At 36.4% G+C, this 25,713-nt stretch overlaps 1 protein-coding gene across 2 annotated transcripts; it reads left to right on the plus strand.

The window, feature by feature from the left end:
• The first annotated feature begins 8,262 nt into the window (after positions 1-8,262).
• LOC128889496 (uncharacterized) lies at positions 8,263-16,431 on the plus strand. 2 transcript variants are annotated; one of them, XM_054147174.1, is made up of 3 exons: positions 8,263-8,662; positions 9,360-9,545; positions 13,712-16,431. In XM_054147174.1, the coding sequence occupies exons 1-3, from the start codon at positions 8,411-8,413 to the stop codon at positions 13,760-13,762; spliced, it is 489 nt and encodes a 162-aa protein (XP_054003149.1). In that variant the 5' UTR covers positions 8,263-8,410; the 3' UTR covers positions 13,763-16,431. The 2 variants fall into 2 exon arrangements, with proteins under 2 accessions (XP_054003149.1, XP_054003151.1); XM_054147176.1 differs by lacking the exon at positions 13,712-16,431 and adding an exon at positions 10,982-12,892.
• Positions 16,432-25,713: the final 9,282 nt, after the last annotated feature.

Genomic DNA, 25,713 nt, shown 5'->3' on the forward strand with positions numbered 1-25,713 from the left:
GAGCAATAAATCTCAAGTCGGCGAGCGGGATGGAAACGGAACCCCTCTTGTAAGCTGGTTGTATTGTAGCTATTACCGAGCCATGCATCACTAGGTAACAACCACACGGTTCCCTATCCCCGTCTCTCTTCCTCACCCTCCGTCTGTCCCGTTCCGTCTCTCTTTCCTTTTTACCCCTCTTCGTACCGTTTCGATTCCCCACGAGGAGAGGACAGGAGAGGACAGCAAAGGACACAACGCAGAAAAACGGGACGTCTGGGAAGTTTTGCAGCTGATATCGTGCATGGACCACCCAGGTGTGCCTTCCGTGGAACCGAACGATGGGGTGTTTCGACATTAGGAGAGATATTAAGCCACGCACGAATCGTATTGCGTGCGATGCGGTTCGGACGACCTCGTTGATGAGCGGATCGCGACACAGGGGTAGGTTTTCAACTCTCCAGGTCACGATGCCCTTCGCCAACGAACGCGACTCTTATCAAATTTTACTTTGAGTACTCGGTGATTTATAGCGGTTATCTTCAAACGTTTTGGACCATGCATCTCGAATAAGACGGAAGTTGTTGCGCTGGTGATACGTTTTAGGTTTAACCTTTTACAGACGGATGAGTCTTACACGTCCCATTTTTTCGGGCTCCTGTTTTAGGTACTATTTATACTAATATAAATTTCTAGTTATTTTATTATTATATACTAATCGCATAACTATGAACGATATAACTAGAAATTCAATTTAGATGAGTTATACGAGTAAAATATAAATCCGTAGTAGTCAAATTTTGAAAATGACAGGAGATGTAGTCAATTATACTTTGTACCGTTAGAAGTCGAAATAAACAGACAAGAGTTTCTTGAAAAAGAGAAGGAAATAAGACTACTTTATTCTTACTTTGTCAAGTAGATCTTTATAAATAAAATAAAATAATACAAAAATTGTTTTCATAAAGGACGGATGGACTCTAGGAGTCCCACGTCATAAATCGAGATTCTAGAGATGTCTTCAGAGCTTCGAAGGTAGAATTATATTCACAGGACTACGTTTAGTATAACTTTATCGAGATAAAATTTTTTCATACGCAGGAAAGATGAGCCGCTCGTCAAAGAGTATTTTCATAATATCATATTTTCTTTAGTTGTTGTTGAACTTCCAGTATGTTTTATTGAATGTACGAACAAAGAAAAACCGGTTTCATAATAATTAACAGCTTTGTGATAACAGGGTATATCTGGAATAAAAAAGAGACTTGAATTTTCTTAAACTAGATACATATGGCTACGACCTAATGTAACATTTATGTCAAAAAATTAGAAAATAACAAAACTTTGAAAAGAAAATTTCAGAATTTCGTGAAAAAATGTTACTTCGAGAAAGAATAAAAAAAATCCAATTTAAATAGGACGGCTACTTACGTCAGGTTGTTAAACTAACGCATATTCAACGCACGCTTTTATACTATTTGAAGTGACAAAGAACAAACCAACAAGGAAATTCAAAGAAAGAACTACATATTATACATAAATCTTATTCGTAGGAATGAACCTGCTAAACTCGAATGAATCACGATCAAATTAGATCACGAAGAATATAACACTTATTTCCCAATACTATGTCATTAACAGACCCTAACGTAGGGTGGTCAAGCCAGGCCATTTGGTTCCGGTCTCACACTTCCACGAAACTCGAATTCACAGAAAGAGGATAGTTACGAATTTAAACAAAATTTCTTAACCTCCTTCGCTTAAGAGGTTCGTATAATTTCATAGCCGGTGCATAATGTGATAATAGTAATAGATTTGACATGTATAGTTCTGCGTTTAAGCGTACAGGGATACGTACAGATATACTGTGTTCCGGCTGGACATAATAATGCTTAGCTAGCAAATCCTCCCTAAGACGTACCACTAATGGTCGTTTGAATTATTAACTGTACTGTATAATTAAACTAATTAGGTACTATATAATAATAAACTATCGAGTAATTGGAGAATGTTTATTCGATTAATAACGTTATAGTTCACTTAATGCGCAGCATAATTCCTTGCTCCCGTACAATATTTTTTACATATTCCTAAGCATGTTACTAACTTTAGGTTAATCGAAAGACAATAATTCCTAGAAAATAATTTCTAAGAATAACAGCTTGCTACAACCATGCAAGAAATATTATAGAGATCCAATCGCAAATCTATGTGTAAGAGCATGCAACCTGATTTGCTCGCCTCCCTGCGAGAAATTATGCAAAAAGCACGCTCCATGTAAAATGAACTGTCAAGATCTGCTCAGAATGGACCCCACCGATACATTCGACAATCTGTTCTGGGGTAAAACGCGACAGTAGTGCTCTTTGTGCCAACAATATTAACTGTTATACAAAGGAGCTTCTTTTTGTGAGTGAGATTGCTTTTATATAAACCGTGGATGAAAATGGGACTTAGCGACGTCTGATAGAGTGAGCGGGAGTAAGAATGAAGCAAGAGAGAATATGGCGTTGTGTGTGAGTTTGCGATCTAATTTCATATTTCCTTTTTTATGTTAAATATATTATCATTTACTAATCAAATGTGTGTCAATCCATCCGACCTATCCCTCACTTTTAATCTCCCAAAGGCCTCTAAAACTGACGTGGAAGCTGTTAAAAAGTTGAATGACTTGGTGGAGGATGTCTAAGTCTCCGTGGAGTAGGCAATCGAATGTGGGAGTCTCTACGTTAAGATTCCCGATGTGAAGGCTTTAAAAATTAGGGATTCGATGTGGGAGCCTCTAAAAAGTAAGAGACACACTGTGAAAGCTTTTGACAAACAAATGACACGAAATATAATCATCAAAAATGAAAAAATCCTGATGTGGAAGCCTGTAAAAGGTAACTGATACGATTCGCGAATCTCTAGACGGTAAGCGATCCAACGTGGAAGTCTTTAAAATGCAAATGACCCAATACGTGAACCTTTAAAATGTAAGAGACTTAATGTGGGAGCCTCCAACAGGTAAACAGCTCACGTGGAGGCCTCTAAAATATAAATGACTCAGTGAACGAGTTTCGTTTGTATAATTTGATTAAAACACCTAATTCTTTGCGTTCACTTAACACTTGCTTTACATTACCTTGCATTTGCTTGTACACTTCTCTTCATCATTCTTTGGCATCCCCATTAGAAATACCAGTAATCTAGGGCCCACTGGTCCCCCTTGTAGTTCGTGTACCTCGGGCTTGCTAAACCCCGATAGATATCAACAATCACACAATCAGCTACAGCCTCTGAGGGTTAAAAAGATCAATGACCGAATGCGCAAGCTCTTAAAAGTTAAGAAACCGAACGCACAGGTCTCTAAAAGTTAAACAAACGTGTATGCGTGCCTCTAGAAGATAAGTGCATGGGTACAGAGACCTCTAAATATTAAGCCGTCGTCTCGGGGTGGCCCTGGACGTCAACGTCCGGTCGCTGTACGCGCTAAAAAATCCTCAGCGTCGCGAATTATCGCGACAATATCCAGCAACCGATACACCGGAATAAAGGAAAGACTAACGTAGGAAAGCTCGGGCAGGCGAGACAGAAGGCCTCGGCGCAAAAGAGGGCAGGGGAGAAAGAAACGAAAGACCGGAAGGGAATCCACGTCCACCGGCACGGTTTCTCGTCGGACGAGCGTCGTTTCGAAGAACAGAGCAGGGTGGCTGCGCGGGGTGGCTGTCGAGGGGTAGCTGCCGCGGGATGGTTGACGAGGGTGGTACCTGCCTTCTCCTCGCGCCCTCACCGGGCGCTATAGTAACAATACGGGGAAACATAGGGAAATCAATATGGCTTCCGTTGCCCTCTTCCCTCTCGTCTCGCCCTGTCTTTCATCCTCTCGCTCAGTCTTTGACTCGCTCTCTCCCCGCCTCTGCCACTCCACCTCTCGCTTCCGCAGTCTGTTCGTCTCCTTCCGGCGCCCGTCGTACCCTCGTTCCGTCTCTTTCTCGGTAGCTCTCCCGCACTCAGCGCGGACGGGTGAACCCATTATGAGGGGGTGTTACTCCGGGCCAATCCCCAACCATCCGGAGAGAGAAACCGGAGAGACGAGAGTCCAAGAAGGGCGCATGTGCGTTGCTAGGGCCACCGGATGGGTCGCGTAGTTCCGCGAGCTACGAATCGGACACCCGTTATACGTGGTCAGGCATGTTCCGCGACAGAGTACGCCATAATCTTCGAACACCACTCCTTGTACAGCACTTTGTCTTCGTCGCGGCGAACTTGGAAACTGGAAGTAGCATTGCTTAGACGCGTTGGATCATTTTCGTCTGTCGGAAGTCATCGACGAGTCTTTTGGTCCGATGAATCACCCGCAGTGGTGAATACTTGATGGTCGCAACAGTTGAACGATAGAAAGTCTTACTTAGGGGAAAGGGGAGTAGCTATAGCTATTGTCTTGTTTTTAATAGTATGCGTAAAACAAAGAATGTAGAAGTAAATGAAATTAGAGTAGGAAAGTTAAGGGATGGATATTTGCGTGAATTAGAACGAATAGAAACTTAAACATTCTTCAACATAATATAAATCCGTTTTAAAAAGAAATTTAATTTCGACTTTCCTGAAAAAGTGTCAGGTAGTCCCGAACACCATCAAATGTAAGAATCAAATTGTTTTGTCGCGATAGGATAATCACAATTGTAATACATATGTGATGGATTTATATCTGCATTTGCCTAGTGAGGCTAGTCTAGCGTTCATCTCCATTCAGTCATAAGAATTATTAATAACAACTTATATACAGACTAAGATGTGTAAACAATTGCAATCAATTTGATGGGAAACTATTAGTGATATCGCAAGTTTTAGTTTTAGTATTATACGATACCATAGGCCCTTTTATGTGTACCCCAATGTATGGGGTACTCCTGGATGACCCTCCAGAGGGCAGGAGGGCACAACGGTCCATATTCTTAAATGGAACGACAAATCAATCTTTGTTGTTTTGAGTAGTCCTTTCAATAACAAATAGTGTTTACTAGAGCAATTTTTTTCATATTCTGCGTAGTTTATAAAATATAACAAAAGATATCGTTTGAAGGAACTTCAATGCGGGGTTCAAATACATTAAAATCAGTCATTTTTAAATTAGTCACCATTTTTTTTATGGGGATTCATGAAGAATCAAGTAACGGTTACTATACCCATGTAGAAAGGTGCTGTCAGATGTTCGTATGAATTTTATTGAAAGAAGTAATAAATGTTTAGAAAACAACGAATGTCATTTTAAACATTTACCCAACGTCACTATTTTTTTCATAAACATAATCACATATCTCAAATAGAGTAACGTTTGTCCAAGCACAAGAAGCACATGAAATTTAATAGATTTTCAATGTTTACATATTTCCTAATAAATATGCCCCCTTTAATTTTTTTTTGAAAATTTCCATACGTAAAGGACATCGAAAAATATTCGACACGTCTTTTTTAATTTTTATCCGCTTTCATATTTAAGAATTTTATATATTAAAATTTCTTATTTTATTGTTAATATAATGGATATTATAGTACCGTATTGAATAAAACTTAATATAAGCTTAATTTAATTTACAACTTACTGCATGTATAATGTTCTTGTCGACAATCACTGTTATCAGGGGGTAAATTATTCCTAATCATTTGACACTTTCAAGCATACATATTTTCTTTCGAACGATTTCCATGAAACTTATTAGTGTACAAGAATTTTTCAAAGCCTTGATAACAAACCTGAACTCCAAATTTAGAAATCCAACAATTATTTATTAATTTATTTATAGTAAAATAATGAAGCTAGAAATAAATTCTAATCAATATTTTAGTATGAATTTCATAAACGCGTAAAGTATTGTTCTGATATCGACGATAGTTTAATAGAAAATAATTTTTTTCTGTTAATGTGGTAAGTAAATAAAATGTCATGGTCGTTTTAAATGTAACCTTCGCTCTAACAATAAGTTCAATTTAATATGAGTATGTAAATAATGTATTTGGTTTTACGTGTCTCTGCAGTGATTCCTGCTTGATTCGAGTACGAGCAGGCCATTCGTGTGCTGTTCGCGTCTTTGTACAGTTTGAAGTTACTAATAATTTGAATATAATTAGATTTAGGTGTCCTGTATTTGCCCAAACGTGTTCTCAGAAATTCTCTTTTAAAAAATCTTAATTTTTCAATTGTGCTCGCGGTTACGTTGAACCAAACAGGAGGACTATATGTTAAAATAGGACGAATAAATAATTTGTATCCAAAAATTGTAACAAATTTATTAAGATCCCTTGAACAGGAGAAACGTTTGTGGCAAAATGTCTCTTTAGCCTTTCCTATCTGTAATTCTACGAGGAAAATGAAATTTAATTTAAAGTCCAAGTGACTGCATAAATAGTAAACAATGTTTTTGTGTGGTATCATGCGGCTATGGTCATTATTATCGCAAAGATGAAATTTTATTCCGTATTTACACACATCGGTGTTTGCGTCGGAAATATTCGAAATGTAAGTTTAGTATCGAAGTGTGAAAGTAATCTTGCACCTTGTCGAGTGTATCCTGAATTTCTGTCTGTAATTTAGAGGGTTTTGTATTGTTAATACACAGTCAGTAAAACATTGGTAAAATAAGTTGGTATCCAATTGCTACGCATCGGTGCCGGTACATATTTTTCACAAAGTTTGCAACAAAATATTTGTGTAAACAAAAATTAGCAAAAATGTGATCGAATTACGCTACTACAGGAGGATTCTGAAGGGGGAGGGGGGCGGGTATGGCGAGTTTGTTAATTCTCATTTACATTTGTCATTTTCATTTTTTCCCAGTAAAATGTCAGTTTGTGCAGTAATTCACTATAAATATCATATCAATTGATGAACACACACAATGGGAAAACGCCGGGCATATAAATGCGAACGCGACGACGAACCTTCCCAATGAATGAAGGGAAAAACGACGCTGCCTGTGCAGTGATGGCACACACAACACACCTTCAATGGATGAAGGGAAATGACAAAGTTGTAAATTTGCCTTCTCTAGAACCAATCCCCTCTCCTCTCCTATAGTTCTGCCTGAGTAGCACCGGACCACGTAAGTACCTTTTGTAGACCTTCCTTATATACTAACAGACAGGAGTTGCGAGCATTTGTGAGAAAGTCTATACCTAAAGGTCTTATGATAGTTTTTTCATTCTAATAACTTGAAAATTACGTAAATATATGTTTAAAAAATAATATACATACCTACTTTTACGAAGTGATCGTAGTCTAGATTATTTTTTATGGAAAAACAACACAAAATAAATAATTGTGTAGGAACAAGTCAAGTCAGTAACACCCTAGTGGTCGAGTTCGGTAACACGAAACGGATCACTGCAGAACTGATACGAGAAAATCTGTTTTACCATCAAATGGAAATCACAGATGCGACGAGTAACAAGTGCAATAAATATAAGCACTGAAATTTTGAATATTGTAGAAAGACTAATGAATCTTGTACAATACAAATGATTAAACAGTGTATTTAGATAATATAAAAAATCAAAGTAAGCGAAGTAAAAGCATTCATCGTATACTTGTACTGCAGTCGATGTAGAAACGATCTGTTGTACCGACTATAAAATTTCTCGATGCAACTGTGGGTAAGGTAGCTGGTGTTGGTAAAGATAACATCTGCAAAAACTTTATCGACTGCAGATTATGGAATTCGATAAAACAGGTAACTTTGCACCAAAGTAAATAATGTTTTCATTATAACATATTTATCTCAGAAACAATACACGAGTATGTAATTCATATATAATTCATCACGTAATTCAAAGCAAAGTTTGGCGAACTTTTATTCGAACAATAAATTAATGAAAACACAATACAGCAATTTATTTGCTACGTCCGTTCAGCAGTTACTCTGTCAAACCTGTGTATTCATTTTACATGAAATGTAACTTTATATTATAATTGAAATCTAACGTTTATCAAACAAATAGCAGATGCGAAATATGTCATCGACAATATTTATATAGATAAAACGTTTGTTCGCCTATATCGTTCGATTCTAAACTAAATTATTGCCCAATTCTCGCGACATTCATTAAACCCAATTAGCACTCGTTAAATACACAATGCCACGCCATTACTGCGATTAGGAATATATTCATAATTCAAATCCAAATTACTGAGGTCATGTTTACCTTCAAATACATCCACGCGTAAGCATTTACACACGATACGAATACACGCATATACGCGTACCGTCGAGTAACGATACATCCTTCAGGAGAACACCTCAAACATTCAGTTAGTCGTCGATCGACGTTGTAACGGTCTTAGACTATCGAACGATCGCCTAGTTTCTAGTGACGTCGACGAGAAAAGTGAATAATACGGAAGAAGCCGCAGTGTAGCAATTAGCGAGTAACAAAGAAAACAGGAGGGCATATAATGGCACTAACGATAGCGTTACCGCTCTCTGGTCTGGAGCCTGAGCAGTTTTCCGGGCTAGGCGCAAGACTTTTGTACGATCATGGTTTTAGAAGTTTGGCCGCTTACGGACCGATTTCTCCGAGCAACAGCAGCGAATCTAGCGGAATCTGCAGCCTGGTACCTTCCATCGAATCGACAACACCCCAACAAACGCCAGCCTCTTCCAGACCGAGCACACCCATCGAGGAACCTATCAAAAAGCCAGAAAAGGTACGCGCATTTCGACGATGCACAGTTGATATGGTATTTGTTTAGAAAAATTGAACTAATATTCGATTTGACAAATTTTTCTCTATACATTTGTTGGTATGTACTCTTACAATCTACCGGGAAGCAAATTATTTTTATCTACTTCGTATTATTATAAACAGTCTTATTTACGTTAATTTGGCATTTTTCTACGACACAATTCACTTATTATTTTTGAATATATTACTTTCCTTCTACCCTTGATATCGATACTTTTTCATTTATGCTACTTAACTACAGATTCTAAAGAAAGAGCTGAATATTCAATCGAAATCATTACATAAAACTGATCAAGGCTTTGATCATTGTCATATCAAATTTATCCAAGGATTTATTTGAATCAAGTTTTAGCTTTTAATCAGTATAATATAGTCGTGTTACGCGAGGATAAATACTTGTTATGGAATAACGCCTATAACACTAATAATGATCTAAACTAAAAATTGAAGGTTCTAGTAAATGTTTTACCTAACCAAAGAGATTATTTTTATTTACTTTTAATTAACCAAATCTGGGTCTCAATGTTATCTCAAATATAACTCCTATATAAAGTCCCAAAAATAATTTTGGCTATCTTTCGCGACGCCAAGTATGCCACTGTGGCGACGAATCAAACTCTAATAGAAAAAAAAATGGGTAACTCGATGATTGATTACAGCCAAGCCTACCGATCCGTGTTTATCACAACGAACGGGACATATTGAACTTGGGTGCGAACATCAGGGAACCGTTCTGGCAAATGAGAATACCGATGATGCCACGGTATGATTTCAAGAGCTTCATGGAGAATAGGTCTGTGTACTTTCGCCTGGGTGAATTCGGCCTAATCGAAGACTATCCAATGGTAAACAAATTTTTATTGTAGTATATTTATAGACGTCACAATTAAATCAAGATGTAAATGAAATTAATGATTTCAATATATAATATCGATGTTGAAACTTAGTGGTTAGGACGTGCTGTTACGTTAATTTTCAGCTGATTATAAGACTGTACACATTTAATAAAATTTATTCCCCGTACTACTGTAACTTCAATTATAGTTTCCAATTTATTTTATTATTCAATTTTATTAAGAAAGATACAGTTTAGATATTTTCAGTACATTATTCGTTTAGAAAAACATATAATTTGTTTATTAATAGTTAAGTAATTGACGTTTGGTATGTCTCGCTGTGTACGCGCATGACCACGAATTATTAATTTACGATCTGGTAGTAAAATTGACTCATAATATAATGTATACGAAAGTATATGTTTATGATGTAATGTTCAACAAAGAAATTAAGAGTTTTTTTTACAAAATGATTGACTTTAAGATAATTTTCAAACAATAAATTAAGATGTACAGTTTATATTTCTGCAATGGTAAAATGAATTCGGCGTAATAAACATTTTTCATAAAGTCCTGTCCATTTCAGTCTAGTACTGTAGACTGATCATTGTTTTTTGACACGACGGTTGTCCTAATAATTATTAGGTTGGTACATGCGAAATGTCGTTTTGCCTGTCTTTGAACTACCCGGGTCGATAACATCCATTTTCATCTATCGTGTAATCAATTGTTTGTAATCATTAAACTGCGGATTTTATGCATTTATGATATAACTAACATAATAAACATATGCTACACATAACCAAAAGGTATGTGCACTTGTACAAAATGAAATTACGATATATTATAATATTTGTAGAATAAATTCAACAAACATTATGCATACTTCACGTATGTTTTATATATTATTGTACATCACAAATGCATATAATTTGCAATCGAGTAATCATATTCAAAATTTATAATCCATTCAAAATTTATAAAAAAAAAAAAAACAGAATTACGTGGAAATTATTTTAATTAAATATACAACGTTCTAGAAATACTTCGTATAGTTTCATTTCTATAAACGACATTTCATATCTACCAACCTAATACATCTGATACGACGATCTGCTTCAACGTAGGAAATCGTTCTATACAATTTTCGAACGACGTTTCACAGTCACCTTATAATTAAGCGCGAGTCCGTCGCGCATCGTTTTGGCACATTTGACGAATTCGTTGAGGGAAGTATACCGAGTATATGTTAACCCTTTGAGGACGAAGCCGATTGACGAGCGAACGTCTTCGGGCAGCTATTTGCCGATACTCATCCCCAAAGTGTTAAATATACCGAGTCTCCTAAAATACTTGTGCTCGAGTCATTCATTGCTATTCATTGCTATTCATTGCATCTCTTATGAGAACTTTCTTGTTTCTGGTGTTTGTTTTTGGATTTCTAGCCGCAAACTTATAGAATATCGGCATAGAGACGATCAAACCGAGGGTCCAGTACCGGTAGCGCAACGTTCTCCAGTAATGCCCGTAACGCATTTGCGCGATGTTTGAGCTGGCACTGGTGATTTTATTCGTGATGATTGGCAATGGCAGCTGCTTCAATAGAGACGTCACTCTGAAGTCTTTGATACTCTGAATAAACGATAGAATGTTTCGGGAGAAATAATATCAATCGTGTCTGTAACTAAATTCTGTGAAATTTTTTATTTCAAGGGGTCAGAGGAGAAAACGACAACAGTCCGTTTTTGGTCAATTTGAAGTTAACGAAGAAGGAACAGTTTATAGATTTCAAGGTGTACTGCTATTAGCTCGAAGGAACATTTCATAATTCATATAATGATGAGAGCATACAATGCTATCTCACAATGATAGATAACAAAACATTGGTTGCCCTGGTAAAAAGTATTAGATTTATTATTTATATATAAATCATTTTTAAAGAAGAATTTAGAAGAGAATACTTTTTGACACATTTAAAATTTATCAAATTTATCACACGAACAAAATTTAGTAATAATGTTCTACCAGATCTTATTGATTGGCCCTTCATCGTTTCCTTTTACCTTCAACCTTGGTTTAGCTAATTTATGAATTGATTTTAATGCTCTCGATCTATAAGACAACTGTAAACTAAATTAATGTTTTCTTTGATAGACGAAATATATTGTATATGTATATATTTTTATTTAGCAACGTTTTGATTAAAAATACTAGGCATTTCCAAGCTGAAAGAGACTTTAAACCGGAATAAATAGTAAATAATTACACGAACTATTAATATCACGGAAACTAAATAAAAAATTATTTAGAATAAAACGTGCAGTATTAAACTAAATGATATTGACGTAGTCTTAACGAGTCATTTATTATTCGTATAGGTTTTGGGCCTACCATTTATGACAATTTTTATAAATAACTAAAACGAGATGATCTACGTTTAAACAAAATTGTCTAAATAATGAAAATAATAAAAAAAAAACATTTTTTGGAATATAAAAATATATATGTCAAATGTAAACTAACCTAAAGGTAAAGTTAGTTACAACGTTCAATATCATTACATTTTAAGATACATCAATGATCGATTCGAGAGCAATAGAAATCAAAACATATCTCCTGTTTTAAAAGATTATTATCTGTCATTTTACATCGAAACCGAAGAAACATAAGATTCATGTGTACATACTTTTGGAATTTTATTTTTGAGCCTCGATAACCGAACAACCTTGATTTTCTCGTGAACCTGGCGATAACGTGTCGTTAAGAAGTTCTGCATGGGAAATTTATGTCTTTTGTTACTTAAATCCTCAAAAGTTCTCCGAGTCGAGCGCAAATTTGCGGAAAAGAACCAAGTGAATCTTTACGAAGTTAACAGATTCGGTCAGTTCTCCTCCACGGCTGATAAGACTCCGTCATTTCCTGCGACTGGAAAAAATTACGAACAAAACAGACTTGTGACACGTTCACACCGAACTGTCCGCGCGAAGCGCTATCGCAGTTGGCAGAGTTGGGCAGTAATCGATTATTTTGCAATTACTTTTGTATATGATTGCAAAAATAATAATGATAATTACAGCAATGCTTGTGGATGTATTCACGCTTACTTTGATGTTAACATTTCAATAATAAGTGTATTTTTAGATGCGTTCGTCTACTTTTATATTATTTGGAGATTTTAATCGTTATCGATTAAGAAATTTCATAATTCACTTAACTCATGGTTAATATCGTGCATAATTTATAAAAAGGATTCAATAGAAGAAATGTTTTGTTTCATGTCTTCTACTGCTTTATATTTTATTCTTCGGAATAAATTATACAGATATAAAGAAAATTAAATTGATATAATTCAAAGTGACTCATGGCAAGTAATTTTAATGCATTCTTTTAACTTTAATGAATTATTTTACCAAAACGACACTTTAACAACGTGGAAACTATGTAAATACAAGTACAATTCATTAAACACGATTTGTTTCTTTGAACAAGCTATAAGTAATATTTATTGAAATGCAAAATATTATATAGAATATTTTAAATTTAATTTTATAATTATTTTAGTATATGATAACATAAATAATTATGATGATCATAATGTGGCACCCTATTTATAAGAAAAATAAAACACAGACTGCATAGAATTCCAATGACATTACTTATTCGGCTTCAAAACTATTATAAAATATCAGATATGTTTTTTTTAATTATAAATCGATTTACTTAACTTTTGAGTTCGAAAAGCCACTCAATAGCTGTAAAATATGGCAAAGGTGTATTGCATTTTATCGAAACTTCTTTAATATCTGGATACTTGTTTAACATCTATGTCATACCATTTGTTCAACTTTGACTAACAATCTTGTAAATCTATTACTATATTGTGCTACATTCCACAATTTCTTGGAGTATTGATAATTCTTCCTTTAAAAATATATTTGTGGATCGTAATATTTGTTCTAAGGGTTCAACGTGACCAATGACTAATGGTTGTTCGATAATCATAACTACCAATTAATATATAATTGTGAATAACGAAAGTAATCGTTTCAGAAATTACTTTTCATTCCTCAATCTTGCAACATTCCAACTCTGCCTTACGAATACTTCAATTTTAACGTAACATTTGGGTGAACTCTTCTCTATCTTCTCAATTAACAGTTTCCTGAAATTTACAGAGGACATGCAAAGACTGCGGTTTCAGCGAGCCGTCGCCATACCTGTTTTAAAACGTCATCGACGAAAACTATGACATTGCGGACAACGAACTGTGATAAACACCAAACAAGCGGCAACCGGCTTGAAACGAGTCCAGTGGGACGAAACCAAGAAGGAGCTTAGCAAATTTCGAATTCGTACTCTTAGAAAGTAAATAACAGCGAAACGAACGATAATCATCCACGTGTACATAGAGCGATACGACGAATTACGAAGGACTTTTCTCATCGTCGGTATCGCACTGACCAGATGATTGATTGTTAGAAGTAATCGACGCGATTTTATCGGAATTTAAGAATTTATTCATATCAATTCTTTTGCGATGCAACTTTCATGTTCCACGATAATCGCGTACCAGATTGCCAATTGCGGCGATTTTCGCTCGTATTTGACCATTGCGTGATAGTCGATTATCGAGTAGTCGGTCACGGGTCGCAGTGGTTGTTTCTCTTATAAACTTTCTTTTTTTAAACGTTTTTCTTTGTTTTACACGCAATTGATGAAACGGATTTTTGGCATTTCTAAGAGGAAGTAACTAGCTCGTGCACCAACCAAGATGTCTGTTCGAAGAAGTTGGCGCCTTGGTTGGTACAGAAGCTGGCGTCTTTCTGCTAGACGACGCGAACTTGTTCGACGCATCGGACAAGTGTTATGGAATTAGAGCTCCTTTGCTATGCAGTATGTGCATAAGCAGCGACTCTCTACCGAGAATGTAGGAGCCTCACCGAGAGTTTATTGTTAAACTATTTATAAGAACGCGTTCATCGAGCGATTCGAAGAGAATAAATTTCGAAGATAATCATTTCACAAAACGTACGGGTTGATACCGTTACACCTATACGTTGCAAAGGATCCGATTCGTAGGAGCAATGATCTGAAAGCATCTTTAATCACTTGCAGACAGGCATTTTCGTGTATGCAACATGCTGTGCGCGGGAGACTATTAAGTACACAATATAGAATTGTGTACTCGAGAAAGTGTAAGAAGTCATAACTGCATTATCAGTGTTGTTGGAGAAAAATGTCAAAAGAAAATGAATGGTTCAAAGAGTACATTTTTGTTGTTAATGCAATAATTCATGTGCATTGGATAATTGCATTATTCTTTTAAATGGAAATGCATATAGTTTTTGCGTAGATTGAATCCTTTCAACATTCTACGTAAAGAAGCATTGAGATATATGTGGTAGTCAAAAATAGTTAATTCACGAGATATTTTAAATAATTGTCTTTATCGAAGATAGTGTTCGAATGCTTCTTTATTATATTCTTCACACTTTATACAACGCTTTTGAATTCTACAAAATCTGTAGGATTTGAATATATATTGCACGTAATTCTATAGAAAAAATTGCTGAAGGAAGCTCGAATCTGGCGAATGGTCTAGCCAAGAGATCGCGGTAGTTGTTTCAATCAATTTATTGTCATATTTTATAGAAATTGTACGGCCACTCGTGAATTACGCGCCAGTGCATCAATTTACTGGAAGAGTTCAAGATTCGGTCTGTTTTCTAGTGAAATATTCTCGAAGAACATCATTACAAAATTCAAAAAATATTCATCTGCCATAAAGAATTTGATAAAGATAATTATTTAAAATATCTCGTGAACTATTTATTTTGTTACTCGTTTATCTCAATACCTTTTTACGTAGTGTAACAAAATGATTCGATTTATGCGAAAGAGGTACGTAATTCCGTTAAAAAGAACAGTGCAATTACGCAATGCACATGCACTGTTGCATTCATTGAAAAAATGTGGTCATGCGAATATAGTACAGTACCCTTCCAACGATTCATCATCTTCTTTTGATATTTTTCTCTAACAGGACTGACCGTGGAGTTATGAGTTGTTACGCTTACTTGGTCCATCCTGTATACACGCAGATAGCCAATAGGAGATTACCGCACTTGATCGACTGATCGCATAAATGCATCGATCGTCGACAAAGAGTAAACTCTTTCGCTACGACAGTCTACTCCGCTCTTACTGAATAGAACGCCGCTCCAAAAAGTTTCGACAAAGTGAAATACATATAGACTAAGTGAAATACAGCGGTATTTATGAACACTGTAAGCGTAAATGTAGACTGAGAGCGTGAAAGTATGCACAGAGCAATAATTTCTGAATGAAAATTGAAACTGCAAGTCCAGAGTGAATGTACGGCGTCTTGTAGAAGGCGATTATGATCGCACGTCGTAACGAAAGGGTTAACAATCTTGATTTAAGCGTTCGAACAATTACACGAGACTTTAGAGAACCGATGCATTCAGAAACGAACGAATCGCTCGGTGCGATTCGCGTGTCCGTACTTCCCCCTTTTTTTACGAGCTTTATCGACGTCAAAGTGTATCGAACGCCTCTTTCTGTCGATAATAATCCATTAATCGACGTTAAGCTGGTAATTCCAGCTGTGAATTCCTTTCTCTTTTTTTCACGCGAGTAGAATTATTCACGGACATTCTATTAAATACACCGCTCTGTGAGCAACGATGTAGCGACCCATTATAATATTACGAACAATCGACCAGTGCGCTATAATTATAATTGGCATATACATTGTCACGATAAATGTAATGCGCGCTCGCAGAGTATTGTAATAATCGTATCGAAGCCATTTCGCTAGAGTCTTTACTGACCATTGTTTATGAACGGGCAATAAACAATATTTTACAACGGGCCTCGCGTTACGCTCAATTATTTCGCTGATCCCCCATTAAGCATAGGATTTTCATTCATCATCCCGTAACGATCAAGGAAACGCTCCAATTCAATGCGAGCGTGAGCTCTGCGTCGGCTGTACAGTGGCGACCATGGAAAGTTAGTAAAAACACATTGGATTACTTCGAACACGTATCTGAATTCATCATAGCCTTCGATCGGGCTTGTTATAGACATTGCTATTCTGTTATGTTCCCGCTCGTATGTATGACGATTTTTACAATCCGTAGCTAAAATTTCGTCCTACAATATTCTTATACCTCGTCGAAGTTCATCTTTACTTTTGCGAGCATCTTTCATGAATCAGTTTCCTTAATTTCGCACACAAGTTGTATGAGATTGTTCAAGGATTCTTCACTTTCCATTTCATTGCTTTAATACCATTCTGTTATGAATAGTGTTTGACTATTTTGATATGGTGTCATGTGGGATTATCATCTTGAAAAGTAAAATCTAAACAATTTTCAATCCAGTATTCTATGCTTCGAATTAAGACATGTTCTAATATATAAACATGTTTCTAAATTAATACATAATTGTTTTGTACGCGCAGTCTTTGCGAACACTACCCAAGGGATTACGCGCCAATTCGCTATAATAATAAGAGTCTGAGTTTTCCACACGATGTGTTCTTTTCAAAATTTCGCTTTAGTCGTGTATACTTTTCCTCGTCGGTATGGTCGCTTCTGAGAATTTGATGAGGACGGGGATTACGGTGTCAGGGTAGCATGGTGTCGCGAAGTTGGATACTCAGGTAATTTACTTGTTTGCGTGCATAAAACCTAATGATTCTTGCAGGCTTTCCATTATCTGATCGCCAAATGTAGGTATAAATACAAACCACGCAATAAACTTCTTCGGAGATCCGACACGCCGATTTAATTTTATATAATTTTTTTAATTCTAACAAAACTTGATAGACTTACAATGTCACCTCGAAGAAATATCCGAGTGATCATTATTTTGATATGCTCCTTCATGCCATTTAAATGGAAAACGTCAAGAAAACATGCATTTCTGACATTCACACATTTACCCTTGTGCAAATGTCTCCTGTACAATCTCTAACGAAATTTGCTAGACTTACAATGTCGCTTCGAGGAGATATCCAAGTGTGAAGGGTTAATAAACATGATATCATATTTGGATATACTTCTTCATGCTATTTAAATGGAAAACGTCAAGAAAAGATGCATTTCTGATATTTACACATTTACCCTCATCCAATATATCTCCTGTACAATCTCTAATGAAATTTGCTAAACTTACAAGTGCAAAGGGTTAATAAACATGATACCATATTTTGATATACTCCCTCATCCCATTTAAATGGAAAACCTCGAGAAAACATGCATTTTTGACATTCACACATTTACCCTCGTGCAAATGTCTCCTGTACAATCTCTAACGAAATTTGCTAGACTCACAATATCGCTTCGAAGACATATCCGGGTGCAAAGGGTTAATAAAACATAGTACGTCCCGTTCGACGATACGCCGAAAGTACTCATGAAAACGACATTGCTCGCGAAACTACCCGATATTTACCCGTGTCCGTAGCACGCGAGAGATCCTCCATCACGCCGCAAGAGTGTACGTAAACGTGCGATCGCGTAAAGAGACGTGCGTGGAAACGTGTGAAGGGATGCACTATGCGAGGCGAGGCGAGGCGAGGCAAGGCGAGGCGAGGCGGGGCGAGGCTGAGGCTAGCGTGGTGAGGGTCGTGGAAAGGGATGTACGCGCACGCATGTACGCGTGGAAGCGAGTGCGTGCGCGCGTACGTGCGTGGGTGCGTGCAACGCGCGAGAGATGTGCACGACGACTATTCAGATATTGTTGTTATTGTTGAGGGAACAATCGCCCGTCAATAGGCTGCCCCGGCACAATGTATCTATTCAGGTACGGTCAGGGGTGCTCAATCGATCGTTCGCGATTCTCGAAAAACCCCGCGCGCCGAAAGAACGACGAAACTAAGCCGTTCTCCGAGGATCCACAGCTTCGTTCGACACGGAACACCAAGATTAATCGCGAAACCTTTAAACGCTCGGTTCTCCGTTTCGAAATGGTCGTTCGTCACCTACGGAAGCCGAATCGGCCTCGAAACAGAGAAATAAGACCAGTGGGATCACTCAGGAACCGGAAAGTGGTTGTTTACTCGATATACGGATAATCGGACGCTCGATTGAATTGATCCGTCGATCCACGGCGAGGCCGGAACGATCCACGAATATTAAACGGGCAAACGCTGCGTAATTATCAGTTTCACATTTAAATAGCCGCGTCGCTTTGGCGTTAACTGCCATTGATTAGATACATTGTAGCGGGCCGCTAGAAACACGGCTCTGGTTGCGGGCATAAATCGGCTATCGCTTACAATTATTATTATCCGGCCTGTGTGCTGGTATTTAAACCGATAAACGGCTCGCGGAATCGCGATGGCGCGGCATCATTGTGCGTCAGAGAAGCATTGAAAAGCCCCCCGGATGGACGGACGGGACGCGACGCGACGCGACGCGGTGGCGTCAGGACGGGGCGAAACGGGACAGGACCAAACAGTGGCGTCTCTAGGTTTACCGTCACCCAGTGTGGTGTAGGCGCTGGAAGGAATCTTGTATTGTAAACAGAAACCTTTTAAGACAAGGATGCCACTAGACTCTTTGCTCAGGACCGCACGATATTAGAATTAGAAGGTTTACAATTCAATGACTTTAATCGTTAGATTTTTCATTGAAATCTATTACAAAAATTGATCTCATGAGAAAGGAGATGTTGTTTTCTTCTAGTGTATCTAGAGACGCGGTAGCGTCTCGACGCCAAGTACATGAACAAATTTCCGTCACCCTGTACACTGCACTGGCGCTGACGCTACCACGTGTCTTTTACTCGTAAAACTACGATTCCAACCTAACCTGAAACTTCTTTCATTAATATCTCATCACGCCTGCAATATTTTCTAAATTTAAAGGCATTTTTCTGATGTAAATCGCATGTAAGCTTTCTAATAAAACCAAAATCAATCAAATCGGTCCATGTACAACTGAGATATCGTAATATCATGTTACGAATCGGTCAGAAATTGTAAATTTTTTTTGTGATATTTTAAACGGCTCAGCCTGTTTATACGAAAGGCGATAGGGCCATACGCACACACGAATTTAGTCGTCGATGCTTTAAGCTATGTGTTAGGTTTCTGTTAGGAAGTGAGTAAGGTCGAGTAAAAAAGGGGATTAATTATACGTGTATAGTCATTGGTGAGAATGCAAAGGAAACATTAACCAAACTAGAAAAAACAAAGGAAAGCAAAAGGAATCCACCACCTTCAGCTGTCTAATTCAGCAGCCGCGAAACTTCAAAAGTAACATGCACAAGAGAAGCGGTTCTACATATGTCAACACTATCGGCTCCGTACGTCTTCGTTAGTGGTTTAGTTCCCTTCAGAAAGAGCTCGAGAAAGAAATGCCAATTCCAATGCGTATTTAACAAAAATACTATAAAAGGAATTACAACCTGGAAACTGATTTATAAGACCCCATTTTCTAACATTATTCTTTTTTGTATGTTCATATTTTTTTTTATCATTAAACCTACCACGACTGGTCAAATGACAATTCTTATATGTAGTATATGAATTCGATACAACTATTTCATACGTTATTCAATTTCGTATCACGTAAAATATTTTTGCACTTGAGTGAAAGAAATTAAGACTAGTTATTTGTCCTCCTCCGCAAAATGTAATCAAGTTTACGAAATGATTATTTTCGAAGGAACTTTGTTATCTAAACATTTTTAAATCTTGGGACCTCGTGGGTGCAACGTAGGCATGTATACCTGGAGAACGCGTACACCACTGTCGTTTTAGGGATCAGTTACCTGTGTTAATAAAATAATTACTACTGTTTCAATTTACGATCACAGGAGATTCCTTCCACCGACTACAATTTATGGTATCGCATTGCTGGGATTATTCGAGTATCTGGATATCCGGATAATAAAGTCACCAAGTATTCGTAATCTGGATTATGGATATTCGAATGTTTTTCTCCAAAATTCGAATACAGTAGAAAATTTATCCGATTCAGTTGAGGGACGACTAGGTTTGGATAACTAGGTAGTTTACATAAATGAAGTTCACGAATTCGCATAAGCGGTACGTTGCGTGAGCCTTTGCTCTCTCTTACTTTACTTTCGATACTAGTGATTAATTGGGTTCTACTATATCCGAATATGGGTTCAATTTACAATAAATTATAGTAATTTTGTATATACTTTTTTTTTAATTTATGCAGAAAAGTTTATACTCTGCAGCAATTTTGGTAAAGTGTACGAGAAAAATTCATTGCACCCCGTGGAGAGCATCAAAGTGCGCAAACTATAAAAAAAAAACGTCACTTCATTTTAAAGATAATGGCGAAAAGAAGGAAGGAGAAAATCAAAATATGACAAATTCTGTTCAAGCTTTGACATAAAAAAAGAAAGTTATCTCATACGGTCATTTTTCGCGGAGTTATAATTATTTAAATTAACAAAAATACATCACTGCCACTATTATTACTTCTGTTACTTTCACTTTCGACAATATTTCATACATCTCTTCGGAGTTATGTAGGATGAAGGACTGCTCATCTTTGACTTATTTTTACTTACTTTTAATTAATGAAAACAGAAACTTATGCAATTCAAAAAGAATTAGTAAGTTGTTGATACTGCTCTTCTGTAGAATTCGAGTTTAATTTTGATGTTAAATCATGTGCCTCAATGCGAGATCCTTCCCGATAAAACAAAGAAACATGGAGCTGAAAATTTGTTCATCAGCTTCATTATAGGTCTTCAAGTTAAGGTTCGCACTAGTGTTCCCACGTCACGTCATGTCACGTCACGTCAGAATAATCTGTGCGACCCTTTAGTGTTGTCCCTTTATGGAAACTTTTAACTTTAACGTTTTGAAAGGTGAATCATAAGAATTATTTCTTAAGAATTTAAGAATTATTAAAAATTCTTTTGAAAACACTGTAAGTCACACCTTCCACAAATTTCACACATATTTTTGTTGATTAGTCAACGAGATTTTAGAATTTTGTGCAGTCAGGGAATTAATGCATAGCGGAGTTTGCTTTAGCACGCAACGTGATAATTAGATTGCAAGTGTTTATGTACTTATGGCAAATGAAAATATGGGGAAATGTATGAGAATGTGCACAAATGCAAAAATGTGTACAATTTCAACAGTATTGTACATGTTTATACCGTTTCGAAGATAAAACATACTTTCGTTTAAATTTCAATTCTTTTTCTGTATTTATGAAAATACGAATTTGGATAAAAATGTTCCGTCTAGTGATAAGAAACATACGCTTTCCCCACAGGTATTCTTATATTTTGAAAAATGTCCTGAAGTCATCAATAGGAGTTAAAATATAATCTGTATGAAATTGTTAGGATACCGGTTGACCTAATTTTATAAAAAAAGGACGAAAGGTGACAAAATTATGATAGTTGAAAGAAAAAGTTCCAGTTCTACGTTTGTTAAAGGAGTTATTAAACGTGGCGTGCATTTAATATTTCAATAAGTTAAAGTTTCTTTGTCTTATTTGATAAAAAAAGCATCGTGCACACACCTTGCAAAATTGCCTCAGTAAATTTTACTGGAATACCCAATTGGACACATTATCCATCCCACCCCCCCTTTAAAAACAAATTTAAAAAAACGAACGTCAACTTGAAAGTCTTCTTTTTTCTTTAAACTGATGTTTGTTTTTTATTGTTTTACTGAAGAAAAGCCAAACCATACAGAGTCAATAGGTTAAAAACATACTTATTTTTGGTCTTATGCTTGTTTCGGTCATTTTCCCTTATCGTATTTACTCTTTACAAGTTACAATTTATTATTGAATATTTATACCGTGTACTTTAAATGAATTTGTTTCCCTTACCTCGTAAACAGTACCATAAACTTGAAATTACTAAGAACCACTGTATAAGTATACCAGCTCACTCCCATCGTCGGCATTAGTTGCAAGATTATCTTTGTTATCAACAATATTAGATGGATCCAGACAAAGATCTGTTACGGATAAACAAATTCGTGTAAAGATTTCTTAAAATAAATTCTCTTTGTTACACATTAATTTTAAGATTATTTCTATCTTCGAAATTAAGAAACAACAAAAATATTCGTTATTTGAAACAGCTATTAACTCAAATGCAGTAACAGGTATTATAATACCTAAAGTATACTTTTATTCTCGAATAACTGTGTCGAAAATATCGGTTGTAAATAAATTGTTTCGGACTGCCATTTCCTCTTTAGTTAATATTTGTCAAGATACCGTAACCTTTGCTTTAAGTTTCCGAAACATTGACCCCTAGTGACGTCACTGAAACCAGAACGAACCTCGCGGACAGAACGCGGAGGGAAAAAGAGGGCGCGGGTGAGAGCCACTGTTCCGCGAGTGTACCAGCCTTCCCTGCCCATACCGATGATTACGTATGCGGGAATCATTGTCGAGTAACGCGCGATGCACATGCAAAGGCCAAAAATCGTCGAAATCAGTCGAGTTCAACATCAGCATTGTACCTGGCCTTTGTCTCTGCCTCATTGTTGTCGGTACTCGGTGTACAACGTACACGTATACGTACCGTGCTCGCACGGAGAGAGCTCGGCGCCGGATAGCTCGCGTTCGCTGGTCCACAGGCCGACAACACACCTGCAGGGACCTTCGCTATTTGCTATTTATGCTACCGAGATCCCGAAAATCGGAGCATTGTCGGCCGGTCCGGTTTCGGCATTGACTACAAAATCGATTCGAACCAGTGGACGCGTCCCGGGAAACTCGCTTTCAACGCCGAAATGTCTGTCCATTTCGCGCGTGAATATTGAATTCGGATAAATATTCGCCGCTGGTGCTGCGTCCAGTTGCTTCGCGGATGCGACGCTTTTTAGATCGACGCTAATCGACCAGACGCACCGGATCCGCGTCCGCGGAGTCGCGGAAACCGTACCGCCTATCGCGAAAGTATTATTTATTTTTATATTGTGACAAGAGCGGTTTCCGTCGAAGATGGACAAAGAGGGTGAATTCGCAATAGTCGAATGGATGAAACAGAGTATAGAAAGGTGTTTTTGTCAGTTATTTGTACTCGCATGAGCCATTTTATAGAATTAGCAACGACTGCAGTTTGATGCTGTTATTATTGTATTAGATGCAGACGTTAATTCTGGCTAATCTAAGGTGAACTTAGTATTTACTTATAAAGAAAAACCATACAACTTTTAATTTTCCTTCAATTACATTTCAAAACAGCATATACGTATATACATATATATAATTAAGTCTTATTTTATTTCACCGCCATTTTACGACTGTTGACATTTGGCTGTTTAAAATATTATATAGTTTGGTATATATATCTACGAGATAACTAGTATGTATGTGTTGTTTAGAGTCAATGTTTACATGTATATAATATATACAATGCCTATTTCTTATATTTGTGTTATTATCATAGTGTATGCAAAGGACAACAATACATATAGTGTAAATTTATAACCATATTCTACACATCAGGGCTTCTTAAACTATGGGTCGCAACCCCAAATGGGGTCGCAAGATTTCAATGTAAATTATTTAATATTCTATTCGATATTCTCTTTTATTTATGTCATTGGAAAAAATGTAGTTTTGATGAAAACTAGGGTGTACAATTTTTGTAACTATAATAAATACAATTTTATAACTTTTTGTACAATTTTTAATTTTATATTTTTGTATGTTTTTAAACAAATTCTAAAATATATACATTGTTACCTAATCAATAAATTATCACAAAATATTTACATATCTTTATTTTATATTGTTTGAATTGCAACGAAAATCGCAATCATAAATGATGTCGTGAATGAAAAATTTTAAGAAGCCCTGGTGTACATAGTTAAGATCAAATTTAGTGATAATACTGATTTACTGTTGTGTAACTTATCTTAAATTTTGACCATATGCGCTAAATAAATTAAGAGCTATTTAACCTTCTACCTTTGATTTAAATTTAATCAAATATTACGTATCAGTGTCACAATTGTATTTGTTACGTTGTAAGAGGTGCCGTCGACCAACACGGAGATTTTGAAGGGATTTAATTGTAATCCATGCGAGTTGCACCACCGCGAAAGCATACGAAGGTCATGTTTTATCTCGCACTTGGTACACTCATTGTCAGTCCAACGAGATTCAAAAATCTTAACCAATTTAGTGTCATCAGCATACAAAGTGAAACACGTGTTCCACTTGAATAGCTTGTGAAGTACACGTTGTATGAAGAATTGCTAAACGAAAGTTGCATCGTTTCGAGGGGATAAACTGCTTTTCTAGGTAAGGTATTTCAGAGATTTGAAGGTGAACTTTGCTTCTCCAACATAAACGAACATCATACAAATAGGAACATCTTAATTTTTATGGTAGAATTCGATAAAATAATGAATTTTAAAAATATCACAGTATCTATCCGAAAACTAACAATAAGTATTTTCGAGCTACTTAGCTACAAAAATACTAAAATTCTAATCTCATGAGTACCTTGTTGGTTATTTAGTTGCAGAGATTATCGTTGCATCAGCTTCCTCTCAACTAGTGCTCGAGTAAAGGTGATGCAAAGTTTGGATTAAATCTATCCATGCATAAACTTGAATGACCATGTTGGTCGATTTATTCGTCTCAACGTCAGCTTTCATAAGGTGTGAATAAAATCCCATGGTTCCATTTAAAAAAATGGCCGTGATACAGCCTCAGCATCTTGACCAAAAAAAAAAAAACAATAATCATACAAAGTCCCAAAAATTAGAACCCTCAAAGCTTCTAACTTTTTCCTGTAAGATTTCTTTGTATCCGCGATAGTTTAGGCATTATTGCTCTGTAACAGTTTAGCTGCCTCACCCTGTATATTCTCGTCCAATTGTATGCAAACACACTGAAAATCGCAATTATGGAACGAGTTTTACGAAGGTTATAAAAAGAAATGTAAACTGAAGCTGAATATAGTGAAACGAAATGATAGCTCATTTAAGACGTTTGCGTGACTTGTGTATTTCTGTATAAAATTAATGAAGAGTTTACCACGATGCGTAAAAGTTGTCGTTAAAGCTAAAAGCTTATGGACAAAATATTAAGGTGTAATAAAACTTGCGAATATTAGTACAAGAAACTATGGCGAAAAACTGATTTTATGAAGTTTAATTTGTTAAACG

The sequence above is a fragment of the Hylaeus anthracinus genome, unplaced genomic scaffold (assembly GCF_026225885.1).
Source record: "Hylaeus anthracinus isolate JK02 unplaced genomic scaffold, UHH_iyHylAnth1.0_haploid 11997, whole genome shotgun sequence".
Lineage (NCBI taxonomy): Eukaryota > Metazoa > Arthropoda > Insecta > Hymenoptera > Colletidae > Hylaeus > Hylaeus anthracinus.

What these genes read in the sequence shown, in the direction of transcription:
- LOC128889496 (XM_054147174.1), top strand. Translation starts at nt 8,411, where the DNA reads ATGGCACTAACGATAGCGTTACCGCTCTCTGGTCTGGAGCCTGAGCAG. An exon ending in CTATCAAAAAGCCAGAAAAG is followed by an intron (nt 8,663 to 9,359) that starts GTACGCGCATTT and finishes GATTGATTACAG; the next exon opens with CCAAGCCTACCGATCCGTGT. An exon ending in TAATCGAAGACTATCCAATG is followed by an intron (nt 9,546 to 13,711) that starts GTAAACAAATTT and finishes TGAAATTTACAG; the next exon opens with AGGACATGCAAAGACTGCGG.